General features: G+C 34.8%; 1 protein-coding gene across 6 annotated transcripts in view; it reads right to left on the bottom strand.

The window, feature by feature from the left end:
* Ahi1 (Abelson helper integration site 1) overlaps positions 1-17,381 on the bottom strand; it is a 133,572-nt gene that overhangs the window by 17,724 nt on the left and 98,467 nt on the right. For all 6 annotated transcript variants that reach the window (XM_070010717.1, XM_070010719.1, XM_070010718.1 and 3 more), the window contains 2 exons: positions 7,979-8,141; positions 5,053-5,150 (listed from right to left, as the gene is read on the bottom strand). In XM_070010717.1, the coding sequence (XP_069866818.1) occupies positions 5,053-5,150; positions 7,979-8,141 (261 nt within the window). The remainder of the gene's footprint in view (positions 1-5,052; positions 5,151-7,978; positions 8,142-17,381) is intronic.

Here is a 17,381-nt window from a genome sequence, read left to right as displayed (position 1 = left end):
TGGTGAGACAAGTTACCCATTTCAAGGGCCATTTATAAATCTGACATCAAACTGCAAAGTAATGCTGCTTCTATGCATTTATATCCTAGTGGTCTACGTGACCTGGCTTGGGAAGATTGGAACTGATTATAGATATCAAAGCAGGAATTGCCAGAATGCCATTCCATTTCCTACAATTCCAGGAAACTTATGAATTGTTTGGGTCATCCATTTCCCTTTTTGGGACTTAACTGTTCCCTAATCTCTCACTGATAGGGATTCTTCCATCAGGACTACCTACAATGACAGGGAAGCAGTAGGGGGGAAGAAGAGAAACTCACTAAGTGCAAAAACATTACTGAGAAGACAATAAGTCTGAAAAAGTCTTATTTAATTGAAGATCCAAAGGTCCTGGAACATGGAGAAAAACTGTCCAAAGACAGAAATGGGGGCTGGAGCTCACAGGACAGTACTATGGAGGACAACAAAGGTGCAAATGCAAAAGGAGAAGCAGCAGCAAAACTAGCCACCAGACCTTAAAGAATGTTAAGGCCTTCATGGGTCCCTTGCAGTAGGAAAGATTCTATGCATCTTTGGATAGGACCTTCATTGTTAGGACTGTCCATAGGAGGTGACTTGCATTGGTTCTGCTGCTTACATCCCTGGGGTCTCAGCTACTTTCTTTGTTGAAATGTTACCTCATTAGATAAGACTATAAGGTATTTTTCAAACATAAAATTATATTTATAAAAAGAATACTTTTTGTTAAAATATGTGCTATAAATTATTGAAACAAGTAACGAGGAAGAAAAATAAAGGATTTGCTGCTTGAATTGCAATTCCCCATAGAATATAATATATAAGGACTTTAACTATTAGACAATTTTCAACAATTTTAGACCTTGATACATGCTGTTAGTTTTTATTTAGTTCTCTTTAGATGAAAAATATTCCAAGTATTCCTGAAACTTTACAGCAAATCCAAGCATAGCTCAATTACTCAATTTTTAACATAATAAGTCAGAGATATATCCTTGTAGTTTCTAAGGTAGAAAAATATAAGCAGCCATTACTCTTCAGCATTGGGTAGGAGATAGTACTTATGATTATATTTTCAATGAATTAGTGTAAAGGAGTAATTTCTATGTATTTGGAAAATGTGTTTAACCATACCTCAAATTATCCCTGTCTACAGCAAATTTGTTGTTTGATTGAACACATTGATGAAATCACATAATTCCTGTTGTGAAGACTAATTTGGATTCACTTTTGATACAAAAATGTAAAGGAAAATTTTCTGTTTAATGTGATTTTTAAAAATACATTAGCAAAAATCCTAAGTTGTCAGAAGACTAAGAAAAATCTACCATTGCTGAAAGCAATATATTGTCTACTGTTTTCTGAAACGTTAACATAATCATTAGTGTAAAATGTATGATATATGTTTCGCTGGAAGAGGAACTACAATGGATTTTTCTGATGCTTTTGGACTATCTGTTCATATTTTGGACTGTATGTAACTAGAGTGTTCACTCTGGCTTAGGAGCCAGCCCTTCTGAACTAAGTAGCCTTACTTGCAATCTTACTGTCTCTACATAGCAAAGTAAGACTACTCTTAGCAAAATACTGAAAATAATTAAGTGTTCTTCTCAGGCAAAAATGTATTATAATGGATATTTTCATAATTAACTTGGAATAACAAAGCCAATAATTATTCCTTTAATGAGTTTTAGAAGACAAGCAAAACCATCACAGCAATTGCTCTACATATACAGAAATAATCTAACGTTTTTGTGCATAATTATTACAATACATCTGGCAATTATATAAAAACACAGTTCCATCAATATGAAAACATGTGTAGAAGGTTTTCTGGCAAGTGAAAAAAAAAACAGAGAAGAAATAGAGAGTGCTCAGGGTCCATGCCTATAATCCTAGATCTGGAGGATGGCTATTTGAGGCCAGTCCTGGCTGAAAAGTCCAACAGAATCCATCTCCAAAATAAAATAGCAAAAAATAGCACTGGGGGTTTGGCTCAAGTGACAGAATACCAGCTAAGCAAGCACAAGGCCCTGAGTTTATACTCCAGTAATGCCAAGAAAAAAAAAGAAAAAGGAAACAGCATTCTAGTAGCTTGAAAGGGTCTAAAATAGAATTTTCTGTGCCAGTAAGAGAAGATGCCCAAGATATATTTATAAAAGAAGAAAGCATATCTATTCATATGTGAATTGAATATTCTCAGAAGGATATACAGAAACCTGTTAGAATGCACATGATTCTAAGCACAGAAAATTTACTTTTTATTTTACACTATTTTTCATTGGTTGAAAATTTAAAACTATGGCATATATTATTTTTAGAGCATGACAACTTAAAAATATTAAAAATTAAAACAAGGAACTTCAATTATATCTTTTCTCCCTTGAATGAATCTATGATTAGACTACTGGCTGCTGGGCCAGGTTCATGCCTGTAATCCTGGCTTCTTAAGAGACTGACATCTGAGGATTGCGGTTTGAAGCCAGCTTGGGGAGGAAAACCCATGAGATTCTACCTTTAATTAACCACCAAAGAGCCAGAAGTGGAACTGTGGCTCAAGTGGTGGAACGCTAGCTTTGAGCAAAAAAGCTCAGGGATACTCCTCAGGCCCTGAGTTCAAGCCCGAGGAATGGCACAAAAATAAAACAAAATGGAGGCCTTTTGAAAACAACAAAATGTCCAAACTGTAAACAAATAACGAAACTAAAGTTGTTAGCATTACTGTTTTTCAAAACTTCTAAGTTACTTTTCTCCTCCATAGCACCAATATTCTATTTATTTAGGTGTAAATTTGTATTACATCTTGATAAACATTTTCTAGAATAAGCTTGGAGGAAAAGATCCCCCTACATCCACATTCTGAGTAATTACTGACTTGTCTGTGGATTTAGACTACTGTGAAGAACACACCTCAAGCTTCACCTTTCTGCACTGGAAGAGCTTGCAACAAATGCAGCCATCAGTCACTAACATTTCATGAGTCAGATGAAATGCTGGAAGGTACCTGGCACACTTAGCAACACTTCTTCCACTGGGAAGAACTTATAAGAGGAGGCAGCTGCCAAGCTATTAAAAGCTATCGTTTTACTTATTTTTTTATGCTTCGAATAGAAGTATATAAAGTATATTTTTCTTCTAAAAAGAAAAATAACAATTAACTCCCCCTACTCTCTCTCTCTCTCTCTCTCTCTCTCTCTCTCTCTCTCTCTCTCTCTCTCTCTCTCTCTCTCTCTCTCATCCTTTAAAAGTATAGAGAATAAAGTTGAGTGTAATGGTGTGTGCTTATAGTTCCAGTTACTAGTAAGGCAGAGCAGGTCGATTACTTTAGCCCAGGAGTTGGTGGCCAGCCGAGGCAACATAGCAAGACCCATCTCAAATGCAAAAACAGGAGTATAAACAATACAGTTCTTAGTATGTCCATATGAAAAAAAGCATGAAAAGACAAACATAAACAAGGATATAAAAAGTTATTCTGACCCAATCTGGCTGTGTTTGTAACCACTTGTGCCATGGACTACATGTACAAAAACAAAGGGCACTGGCCTGAAAATATGGAGGCCATGCTCTAATTAATAGAGATTCATTTTGAATGAATCTCTAATAGCTTTTTGGGTCTCAGTTTCTCAATCTGTAAAATGAAGGAGGTGATGAGAATGATCAGGAATGATCCTTCCTTTCTTGGCACCAAGGCTCTGCTTCTAGGAACTTGGACCTCCCACAATCTTAGTCACTTATCAGACCACTTTTTATGTTCTCCTCCTCCTCCTCTTTTCTAAACATTCTATATACGTTAATAAAAATAGGATTCGTGTGTGAAATTAAACATCTGATAGAGTTTATGGCAGGTTTAAAAGGTAGGATCTTGATAAAATCAAGTCATATATATTTTGATAAAGGAACTAGACTTAAGAAATGAAACTAGCCAGGTGATAGGGAAACTCAGTTTTACACTTCTCAAGAGTTAGCTGTTAGCTCCATAACTCTGAGTGTACCCAAAGCATTTTTAAAGATAGCCTTAATTTCTAGATTTCAGTTCTATCTTCCCATTTTCCCACCTACACTTACTTGTCTGAAAGGGGAACTGCTACCATATTTGCCAAATTTTTGTTGAGGAGCTATCTGCTGTACTCTAGGAGGTTTAGCAATGTTTATGACCTCTATACACTAGTTGCCAGTAGCATTCCCAATCTTATACCTAACAAGAATGTCTCCAGACATTTCTAAATGTCCCAAGGAAGGCTTCAGCATGACATTATGTGTATATATATATATATATATATATATATATATATATATATTTGTAATTATCTATCTATCTATCTATCTATCTATCTATCTATCTATCTATCTATCTATCTATCTATCTGTCATTTCATAGTGAAGAAACAGCAAGACAATTCAGTCTAAGCAAGAGATAATGTCACATAATAAAACAAGTTTAGTAAAAGCAATATACATGTTACTCTAGTATTTATTAAATGTTTCTACCAAGTACTACTCATATCAGAAAAATACTGACTGACAACTCTATAGTACCTGATGGCATAGATTAAAATATACCACATTTTTTTTCTGTCTGGTAACACATCCACATTCATTCTAACTTAGAAATATTTTAGAATACTACTAAGTAAAAGTAAATGTTCTATCCAGAAAGATAAAACATCTTTGATCTGGAGATTTCAATACCTCTAGCATAAATGTGTATCTACCAAGTGGGCTAAAAATAGTATGACTATGACAGCCGAAGATGTAAATTAGAGTAGAAATAACATTATATTTAAAAGATACAAGCTACTTTGGGCCCTTGTCCCATTCTTACAATATAACTTGAAAGATTACTTTAACTTCTCTGAGCCTCCTCAGTTTCCTTATCTGGAAAATGACTATAATAACATTTGCCTTGTATATTTCATAATGTTGGTGGCAAGATCAAAAGAAAAAATATAATGTAAATAATGAAGGATTCTAAGCATGAAAAATAAAGGAAAAAGTCAAAATACATAGGCAGCACATACTCTTGAAAATATTTACCTTTTGAGAAGCTGAAGGTTTTTCCATTTTGGGCTTTTCCTTGGGAGTTAAAGGAGGTGATCGCTCCTTTATCTCTGGAGGCATTTCTCGATACAGTGCTAGAAGAAGGAATTAGTGTAATTAAGTTGAGGAACACTATTCTAAGGGAAACAAATGATGGAGGAAGGCAGATATAAAATTAAAGGGAAGTTGATATTCAATTTCTTGTATTTGTTACATACAGCAGATAGTTGTAATAATTGTTATGACAATTTGTAGTCTGACCCATTAGTTACCCTTGGAAAAATTTAATCAGCAGGATTTCAGAAATACAGAAGGTGTAATATCACTTACTGTGTGGTCATGTAGATGCTTATTTACTTTTATCTCAATAGACACTTGCCAGGAACCTACTGTAAGTAAAGTTATCTACTAGGAAATGCCGGAAATGTGAAGATAATCCCTGCTCTCAGGGAGCTTACAATCTGGTCAGGAACAGATTATATTTTGTAATGTAAATAAGATGTGGCACTCTTTTGAGAGAGGGCTATAGACAAAATACTGTGTGGATGAAAAAGAGAATAAAAGAAGTGTACATGTGACAGACTCTGAAGACTAAGGAGGCTTTTTCCAAGCAGAGTATAGAGAAACACTAATTTGGAAAGATAAAATGAAGTAAGTAATTCTTACATATATGAAAAAACAATTTTTCTTATTCATTTATTCATGGCCTGGAAAACAGAATCCTGTTTTTTATCTCCTGAGCAAATATTACGGAGTTAAAAAAATTATTAGTTAAAAGATACTCTAAACTGAAATTCCTAAAATACATTTAATCAAAATTATATAAATAATATAATGAGATATATTTACTGGCTTTACATATGGGTTAGTATTATTAGTGGGTTTGTGTCTTACATAAAAGGATGTTAGATGTGACTAAGGGAAACTGATTATGTTTGTCTTTCTAGTAGCTTAAGACACAAAGAGAATAAGATCTTCATAACAAGAAAACAATCTTTTTTTTAAAGGCTGTGGTTCTCAATTGAATAGCTGATAGAGATTCTGCTCATATATACACATAATCTTACTTTTAGTCCTTGCAGATTTGGTTTCAGATTAAGATCAATGGAAATTCTTGCTACTATTTTCAGAATGCAACATACTTTTAAGAATCATTTTTCCTCTTATGTTAAAATTGGGTAGTTGAGTTTTTGTTAAACTTAGGTAACACTAGGGTAAAAAGAAAGTAAAACAACCTCCAACAAAGAAACTTCCAACAAAAACCTCCAATTATTATATCCTCAGATATGGTAAGATTTTTCTCTATTTATTCTGCCATTCAATGCTTTTCCAAAGAGTGTTAATGAATGACAAAAGAAAATATGAATTATTCTGGGACATAAGAAATTATGTCATTTGCAGGATGGTCACTACTTAAGACAAAGAATTAATTCTGTATAGCAATCTCTGCAAATATTCCATAAGCGTGGCTTTAGCTATTAGGAAAAATTTCCCTCTTGGTCTCTCAGGTAGCCCCCCATGTCTTACTGCAGTTCTCTACTACCTTTAGCAAATCTCTTCCCCTTAAAAGGACTAAATAGCCCCCAAATTACTTCTCTCTTTCACACTTACTCAATTCTTAATTTTCTCTGTACCACTATTTTAGTTATTTTTCTCATAAATAGTGAGTGATATAACACTATACTATACTAGAGGAATAGTTATGTTTAAAATTAAACTACCTAATGAAGAAAAATTAAAGCACAATGGAAGGATGACACTTTAGGGGAAGATTTTCAGGTAGACATTTAAAGTCATCTCTCAAAAACTCATCACTTTTAATTTCCTGATTGTCAAAATATCCAAATTCTCTGCCCTACTTTCAGTGGCAGTTCTCATTGTTTCAACAGCTGCGATTAAGCAAGAGTAGCTGGAGTTTCTAAATGAAGAACTGCCAAACTACACATATATATGTAGTTGTATGTGTATATACATATATATATACACACACATACTTTCATAGTTATATGTATTCTAGGTATGTCTATTACTGTAGGTATTACAGCCTATCACTCCTTGAAAGCATTACTGATTTTTCTTACTTGGCAATATAAAAAGACTGTCTCCCAGCAAGATGGTACTTTAACTTTAGTTTGTATAAATTATGTTTTGGCTTATCAGCATTGAAAGGTTATAGATATTTGACCTACAGTGAGTTGCTGGATGATTTTACAAGCTTTATCTCCTGACCTTAGTGTTGCACTTTTTCTAACACATCATCAAGTTAACTGGTGATAGGATACACATTTTCTGAGGAAGCATTGTACTACTCCCTTTTCATCACAGTCTTAAATTATTCCTTTCATTTTCAGGCTCTCTGCGTTAATTGTATTTTCACCTTTCAAAGTCTAGTAATGAACGCCTAGCTTTCAGAAATTCATATTTGGAATTTTTTTGTTAGTTTTTTTTCCCTGAAAAAAGTGACTACTTAATGTATGTGAAAGTGCAACAATCTATGTGTTTTTGTTTTAGCAGATAAATTGCTAAGATTAAGGTATACAAAATGAAAGACTGGGAGTTAGGGAGCCAGAAATTCTTAAGATGCTGGTCAATGGAGTCACTGTGACATGAAAAGAGCTGACAAAACTGTGTGTAGCAGGTAGGAGGGTCAAGCTGGAGAAAACAGATAGCTTGAGGGGCAGGTCCCCTGGGATAACACTATTCCAATCTCAGAATGGAGCTGCTTTCATGCACACGAATGCCTTGCCTTTTTACTTTTTTTTTTTTTTGCCTTTTAACTTTTTGTATGATGAGAAGTGTAACATATACTGGCAAACATATGCAAAGATTATAAAGACAGTACATTAAAGGGTAGAAAACAATAAAAATCTTTGACTATTAGTTACACCATATTAGTAAACGAGGAAGGGGGCATAAAACTTACTTTCACTAGCCACATGATTAGCTGGAAAATAACCATCCTGTCCCTTTCCTACGCTGCCATACCACCAGTCTTCATTATCTTTGAAAAACACTCGGATAATGTCTCCTCGATGGATGGTTAGTTCATCTGATCGGCTGGCTGTGTAGTCATAAAGAGCCACTACCTAAGAGAGATAAGACCACCACAGCTTTATCACAACTGTGCCACAGAGAAACCCCCAACACTCACTTCCTCTTGCAGAAGAGCAGCTGAAACCAAAGCAGTACTGAGGCTGTCTCAAGGTTTGCTAATGGGATGAGGGGTGGTGGGAACACAGCAGGAGAAGCAAGATAAAAGACTGTGGGATTGAGAAATGGTTGTGAACATTTAACATACTAAGATTAGCTTCAAAATAGCAGATGCTAATTTTTTTTAAGTAAAGCAAATAATAACAAGCTACTCTACATCACTCACCTTTTTTTTTTTGTAATGTATTTTATACTACACTTTAAAACCCATTCTCTATGCTAAACAGATGAATCTAAAAGAAAATTCTTTAGGTTAATAGTTCTATAAAAAAGAAAAAAACTGAATGGTACAACCCGATTATATAACTCCATTGTGATCATCATTTGATTTATCATTAATCTTTTCTTGTGATTCATTTCTTTAGAAAAACATGTTTTAGTACTTCATACCACCAATATACATCTCTGAACTACCTTTAAAAGTATCCTTGTAAAAGTGATTTTTGTTAGACACAAATTTAAAAAAAGAAAGGTCTGCCTATGAGAATCCTCTTGTTTGTATTGGTTCAACAATCATTGCATTTGATTACTTTCATTTGAAAAAAAGCCAAAATAATATGGCATTGTCTATACGTTTAAAAATCCTTTATAGCACGTAAGGGGAGGGAGACTATAATTCACTTTAGATTTGATTCATGTATAAAGTAGGGCATAATAATGTATATACTGGAAAATATACTTAACCAATTATCTCCTCTCAGATTAAAGGGGTTTGAAACTTTATAGTAAGTTTAAGCAACCACACACATACACACACACACACACACACACACACACACACACACACAGACAAATCATCATGATAATTCTTTGCAATTAGTTTGAGTACTGATTCATTCACTCAAATTCTAATGTGAGTGGTGCTGGGGGCTAACTATACTGGCAAACAGGATAATCCCTAAGAGAGGAACCTATTTAAAAAGCTTTTCATGAGCATTAAGAGACCATTAGAACATTCAGGTAAAACAAGAGCAAGAATGTCTTAGACTTTATATCATGTGTGAGTGCAGCAAAGAGAAACCCCAAGTAGTTCAATATGGTACCCGAGAATCAAATTGAAGGACAAGGGAAGCTAAAAAGGAGCATTATTCCATCAGGAATAATAATGTCATTTGCAATGAAATGTATAGACCTGGAAAAATAATATTGAGTGAAGTAAGTCAGGCTGAGACAAAGGTAACATATTTTCTCTCATGCAGAAATTAATAATAATATAATTAATATATATTTAATATATTAATATAATTAATTAATATAATTAATATATAATATAATAACAATAAATTAATAATAATATAAGCATATGCAAATATACACAGAACCATATGTATATATGTATATATACACATAACCTGATTAAAATATTCAGGGATATGTTTCCATAATGTAACTCATTTGAACAATTAATTGTCTAACATATCTTGCCTAAGGTATCTGGGGGACTAACTGGCGAGGGGAGACAGATGACTGGAGAGATGAATAGTGGGTGAATGCAGTCATAATACTCAATGCACATTTGTGTAAATGAAATTAGAAAACTCTAGGAAATGGAAGGAGCTGGGATAGATGGGGAAATGACACTGAACAAGATTCATTATACACGTAAATGAACATACTATAGTAAAATCCCTTTGTACAATGACTTGGAGATTATAAACATTTTTAAATGATTTCATTTCCATTTTTAATTTTTTTGTGTGTGTGGGAGAAGTACTGGTATTGAGGTTTAGATCTGGGGTTTCATACTTGCTAGGCAGGTACTCTATTGCTTGAGCCATACCTTTAGTCCTTTAAAAGACTCATTTCTTAATAACAATGAAAGTACATTTGATCTTTATATTAAATAAAAAAAGAGAATAAAATGGTAATTGAACACCAAATTTAACAATGAATCCTGAGTTATCCAGAAGTATATTACTAAATATTCAAGCAAAACTTTTTCTAATGGTGACACTGAGGCTGTATTTCATTTATTTATTTATTATATATATTGTTATAAAGATATTGTACAGAGGAGTTACAGTTACATGAGCAAAGTAAGGAGTCCATTTCCTATCAAGCATTGTTACCCCCTCCTTTGTTTTTCCTTACCTGTATTTTATTTAATACAAATAAAAAAGTATATAGCACTGTGTTAGAGGTGTGAATCAGAGGTACAGAGCCTGCCTAGAAAATGTGAGGCTCTTAGTTCAAAACCTAGACCACAGGAAAAAAAAAAGTAGATAGCTCTACTTCAAGCATTATATGATAAAAACAGTGTCTCTTCTAATTATTTCAATAAGCATGCAAAAAAACCCTAAACAGACTTATAAAAAAGAAATCAAGATCCTATTGCTTCTATTGAATATTATCTGGATAATAGATTAAGAAAATAAAGATCTAACAAAAGTAAATAATTGCATCATAAAGTTCATTTTCTCTGTACCAAAGTATTTGTTGCTATCATGCTAAATATGTGAAGTTAAAATACCTTATCAAACAAGTATTTGAAAGTCTTTAATTTGAAATATTTTTAATAAAATAATAAAGGACAATAAAATGTATATCAAATTATGAACCAAAAGAATGTGTGTTGTGTTTAATCTATTTCCAATGGAAAATGTGTCACAAAATGCTCAGGTTGTCAGGCTGTAAAATAAGGGTGCTGGACAAGATGATATGGCATACCTTCTATCTTTAATGTGTTACCACATTGTGCTTTAAAAATAAGGGCAGAATAGCATGTACAGATTTTAAAGTAAGACAAAAATAATAATTTATTAGAATATAGTACAGCCTTATTTGTGATCATAAAGTGGGAAAGCTTCCTGGGTAACACTTAAACAATAACAGAGAAGCAATTCTTTGGAATTTACCATTTGGATATATTTAATTTCTTCTTTGACAAACAGGGATGACTCTGGAAGTCACTTTGACTCTGGAAGTCAAAGTGAACTTGACCTTTTGGCTTTAAGAAATAAAGCTGCTTTATATGTGAAAGCTTAAATTTACATGTGACTGGTGCTATGACTGGAATATATCTCTCAAAATTTGTTTTTTTTTTGGTAAATCTTAACACCAATATTAGGAAGTAGAGCTTTTAGGAGGTGACTAGATCATAAAAGACATGGAAATTAATGGTCTTACAGAAAAGGTCTCAAGCTGGGCACCAGTGGCTCACGCCTATAATCCTAGCTACTCAAGAGGGTGTAGTTCAAAGCCAGACAGGACATGAAAGCCCATGAGACACTTATCTCTAATAAACTACTCAAAAAAAAAAGCTGGAAGTGGTGCTGTGATTCAAGTGGTAGAATGCTAGCCTTGAATTCAAAGAGGCTCAGGGACAGGCACTCAGGCACTCAGTTCAAGCCCCAGGACTGGCAAAACAAACAAACAAACAAACAACAAAAAAACCCCCACAAATGTATCAGAACTTTTTCATCATTTGTGACCCAAGAAGAGGAATCATACCAGAACCACCTTTTGCTACTACCTTGATCTTGGACTTTTTAGCCTCTAGAAAAGTGAGGAATATATTTTTATTGTTTATATGTCACTTAATATTATGGTATTTTGTGATGGTACCTCATACTAAGTTAATTGGTATCAACTATATTTTCTGAAAATCCTAACTCACAAAGGTCTCCACAGTGAATCACTAGAATTTCATTGAAAGTGTTCTAAATTTTATTTTTAATATAGTTCTTGCTTTGGTCCCATCTTTACTCTTTGTGGGCCACCCCCTCACCCCCCCCCCCCCCCCACTGCCTTTGGCCATAGGGCTTGAATTCATGGCGCTATCTCTGATTTTCTTTTGCTCAAGGCTTTCTACCACTTTAAGCCATAGCTCCACTTCTGGTTTTCTGGTGGTTAATTGGAGGTAAGAGTCTCACAGATTTTCCTCCCTAGCTTTGAACCATGATCCTCAGATCTTAGCCTCCTGAGTAGCTAAGATTACAGGCATGAACCACCAGTGCCTGGCCCATCTTTACTCCTTATGCTCTGTCCTCCTTTGTAGAACGGAAATGCATTTTTAAGCATGTATTTTATTTTTACAGAGGCTCATTGATGAGTTGCCCTTGAGTCTGTAAGTGATTATGAATTTAAATTTCTGAGCATTGTTAGGACTGAAAAGATATTGGGACCCTTGGAGATGATAGACATTAGCCTTTGGGAGTGCTATGATTCTAAGAAGTATCTCCCAAATACCCAAGTGTTAAAGCATTGGTCCCTAGTGTGTGAGGCTATTGGATGGTGATAGGATTTCTAAGGAGTGAGATCTAATAAGAGGTCTTAGATTATTGAGGGAGTTCTCTGAAAAGGGACAGAATCTTACTCTCTCTGTTTCCTGACTGCCATGAGATGAGTAGCTTCCTCCCAAGTGCTTCCATAATGATGTACTGTCTTCTCTCAGACCCAAGGCCAACTGACCATGCATTAAAATATTCAAGATTATGACCCAAAAGAAACTCTTTCATTTTTTTTTTGTCGGCTGTGGGGCTTGAACTCTGGGCCTGGGCGCTGTCCCTCAGCTCTTCAGCTCAAGGCGAGCGCTCTACCACTTGAGCTACAGTGCCACTTCCGGTTTTCTGGTGGTTTATTGGAGATGGGAGTCTCACGGTCTCTCCTGCCGGGGCTGGCTTTGAACTGTGATCCTCAGATCTCAGCCTCCTGAGTAGCTAGGATTACAGGCGTGAGCCACCAGCACCCGGCAAACTCTTTCATTTTTAAAGTTTGTTATCTTGAGTGTTTTGCTATAGTGACAGAAAGTTTATCACTAAATCTTGAGTACTAAATTTAAATAAAATTAAGATATCTAGGTATCAAAAATTAATTGTTCATGTCACTACAACACTAAGGTCTAAATATTTCAAATTCCAATATTTCAAATTTCAAATATTCTTGCACACACATTTGAGTACTTGATATAGTAGTCAAGAAGATGACAACATAATTATAGGATAATAAAGAATCCTAATTTGTCTACTTTGGAGAGGGGAAGGGGAATAACAAAACGCTGAAACAAGGACACAGGATGACCCACTGCAACAATGATACACACAGACAGTTTACTGGAAATGAACTTTACAACTTTGGGTGGGGGGTGCAGGGGGAAGTGAGGGGGAGTGCGGGGAGGATGAGGGAAGTGGGGAAGGAAAGGGATAGTGGGATAACAAGGGAAGGGTTAACAATGCTCAACAAGAAATATACTCATTGCCTTACTCATGTAACTGTAACCCCTCTGTACAGCATCTTTACAATAAAAAGAAATTAAAATAAATAAATATGCCTAAAGGAAGATGTTTCAATGTGAGCATATGATCCTAATTGTGATGCATATGGATATACAGACTTTTCAGAAGAGGACACTAAAACTTACCAACAAGTATTTTAAATTACAAAATAAAAAAAATAGCAGATGGAATCTTAAAAAGCAAATGGAAAAGTTTCAGCATAAATGAGAAGAGGAGAATCACTTGCAGAATGTTAGAGTGGTAAAAACTGGTTCCTCAAAGAAAGCAAGAACCTTGCCAAAAACTACCAACATGAATGGTATAACAAGTCTGAAAACTACTCAAAGGCGCACAATAATCCAAGGAGTGTGTATTAAAACAAAAACAATAAAAACAATAAAAGAAACCCAACAACAGGTAGATGTTAGTAAAACAAAGCTTCATGAAGTTTTAAATTGCCTTATTCCTACTACTCCTTTCTATGTCCAGAGTTGCATTGAAAGCCAGTGGCCTCACAAACATGGTAACTACTGAAGCTAGCTGTTTAGCAGTCACCAGAGTGAGCAGAATGGATTTGGAACAGTTCCAAAGTTTCATCTTCAGAGAGGCATCATTGTATAATCTGTAGCATTATATAACCATTCTCAGAGGTCATTTTCACTTGATACAACTCAGAACATATACTCTGGTTGTATTGCATTTTTCAAATGTAACTAATGGCAACTGCTTAAAATTGCTTCTATTTCAAGTGACAATGCAGCTGTGACTATGAGAATTTGTATGCCATGTATTATCTCAATATCTGCTTATCAATAAAAATTAAGGAACAAAGAAACAGGAAAATATGACCAGAGAGAAAGCAAAAAAAAAATATTAACAGAACTTGTTCCTGAAAAATTTTAGATGTTAGACTTACTAAAGATTTAAAAAATCTGTATTATTTTATTATTGTATTATTTCTTGGATTAGGTACAGTGGTTTACACCTTGGTGTAAGGCCCAAGTTCAAACTCTAGTATCAAACACACACAAATATTTCTAGCTTTGATAAAATAAGCACAGTCTGTCTCAATCAAAAAATCTAATTTATATAAGATAATAAAATGTAATTTGCTCAATTAGAAAATAGGCAAGAGATTTGAATTTCTTCACAGTAACATCATCAGTAACATCATCAGTCATAAGTAAAATTATGAGATTCCTACTTACTAGAATGGTTATAATAAAAAAAATACATTAACGAGTGAGGCTGTGGAGAAGCTGGAACCCTTATTCATGTCTGTGAGGATTTTAAGGTGGTTCATATACTTTGGAAACAGTGTTCCTAGTTCTGGAAAGCGTTAAGCATAGAGTAACTGTATGATGTGGCAGTTCTATTTCTAAATTTCAAAGATATGAAGTCTTATGCCCACACACATACAAAACAGGTACATAAATGCTCACAGATAATTATATGTAATAGCTAAAATTAAAGTAATTCATGTCCTTTAGTGAAGTAATAGATAACAAATGTGACATATTTAAATGATTTGTCCATGGAAAGGAATAAAATTCTGATATATACTACAAGGATAAATCTTGAAAAACTAGTGTAAGAAAAAAAAGACAAAGAAGTCTATATAGAAAGCAACTTAAAATGTCCAGATTAGGTCTGTTTCTACAGACAAAATAGGCTAGTAATTGTCAGAGGCTAGGGGGGGATAAGGAAATGGAAGGAGGGCAGGGCTAAGAGTGTGGGGTTTGATTTGGGAATAACTAATGTTTAAAAAACATCTGGTGGTGATTCTCACATAGTAAATATACTGAACTATAGATTTTTAAAAGGGTAAATTTTATGCTCTGAGGGAATGGGTGGGTAGGGAGAGATGAGTGAGATTGTTCAAAGGAGTGACACTGATCCAGATATACTGTTTTCAGACACTGTTTAAGAGCAACTCCTTTGAACAACTACTTACAGATAATTTTTTAAAATCTTAGAAATGACAGCAAGGGGATGTGAAATTGCTTGTGATGAATAAAGCAGACATACAGGTAAAAATAGAGATAAAAGAGATCATGACTTTCCATGTCAGAGAGAAGAATCTTGATTCTAGCTACCCAAATGGAGAAGAGGTTATACCATAGAAATATAAGGGAAAAGTGAATGCAAAGTCTATGAGATATCGAGAATATTACCAAAGTAATAGTGGGAAGCCAGCCGCTGTTAGTACCAGTAGCAATGAAGATCCAATGAAGGCCCTAACTACACTCATTTATAGGTCCTTTAGGTTATCAAATGTTATCCATATTAAGTAATGCCTATAAAGATTTTTTTCTAGTTGAATGGAAAAAGGAAAGAATGAACTGTACAACTTGGGGTGATTGGGGAATAGAGAAAGTAGGAGAAAAATGAGGGAGGGGGTAACAAGTTCAACAAGAAATGTGCTCACTACCTTACATATGTATGTAACTGTAACTCCTTTTTACCTCACCTTGACAATAAAATTAAATTTAAGACAAGAATAGTTAAAATTAGAACGTCAGCTGGGTAGTCACACTGGGATTTTAACTGGAACTAGTATATTCAATGAGCTTTTCAAGTAGGTCTCAAGGTAGACTGTAAAAGCCCAATCACCTCATTTTTGGGACATTCATAACTTCTCTCCTATTCTTCAAACAGCTGTCTGTGGCATGTGGGTAGCAGAATTTGAAGTGTGGCAGGTGTTTGTAATTTCCTTTCTCAAGGTCACAGGTGACTCTACCAGTGCAGTAGAAAAACCACAGCTTCTGAACCTCTTTCTTCCCACCAAACCCCAAGATCCTCTTCTCACATCTAGATTACTCTCTGCAACATAGGTGTCTTTAACCCATCCCACAACTATTAAAATGGAAGTGCCACTTTTTCCTAGGGTATTAACTAAGATTTGGTCCATTAACTTCAAATCATTATGATTCAAACTTCTTGGTGGGTGGGATATTTTAGAAATTGATTCTCTTAAATAACTTCCTGGGAAGGATTCTGTATTGAGCTGTTTCTCCTCTCAAGATCTTCATAATCCCTTTAAACCATCATTTTATTCTGCCTTTCCAGTGGTATTCTGTTGTCTACATCATTCATAGAACACCTCCTGCCTAATCACATTAAAAGTGATATTGAGAAGATCAGATCAGATAATAAGACAGTATATAGCAGAATGGTTTTAAAACATAAATTGTTTCCTAAATGTTAACTGCTTTAAGTTCCACAAAATTTGTCTTAGGTTACTGAGTAACATAAAAGTTGAATTCACATAAATTAATTATTTTAGAATGTTTATACTTTTGTTTTTTATAACACATTCACACACTAAATTTAAATTCTTCCAGATAATTCTTAAAGATCTTATGCCTCAGTTTTCTCTCACTGGCAAATGTTGATGATGATAATACAATGTCTTTATTTTACAGAATTATGATAGATTAGTGAAATCATCTAAACAAAATAGTGCCAGAAGCTTATGTCTGAAATCCTAGCTACTCAGGAGGCTGAGAGCCACGGATTGTGGTTCAAAGCCAGCCTGGACAGGAAAGTCTGAGACTCTTATCTTCAACTTACCACCAAAGAGCCAGAACTGGCACTGTGGCTCAAGAGGTAGAGTGCTAGCCTTGAGCAGAAAAGTTCAGGGACAGCACCTAGGCCCCGAGTTCAAGCTCCAGGACTGGGGCTTGCACGTGCGCATGTGTGCACATGCACATGCACACACATACTCGTGTGCATGCGCACATGCACACATACACTCATGCATGCATGCACAGAACAGCTCAGAGATATAGAACTGTGCAAACCTGACTACAGCTAGAAAATCTGTGGAGCATTAGTAGGGGCAGGTGGTAGATGTCTCTCTTCGAAGAAAAACAGTGTATTATTCAACAACTTTCAGGGTTT

The sequence above is a fragment of the Dipodomys merriami genome, unplaced genomic scaffold (assembly GCF_024711535.1).
Source record: "Dipodomys merriami isolate MVZ:Mamm:240054 unplaced genomic scaffold, mDipMer1.0.p SCAF_8, whole genome shotgun sequence".
Lineage (NCBI taxonomy): Eukaryota > Metazoa > Chordata > Mammalia > Rodentia > Heteromyidae > Dipodomys > Dipodomys merriami.
Note: the sequence above shows the minus strand (reverse complement) of the source record. Positions and strands in the feature narration are given on the sequence as shown.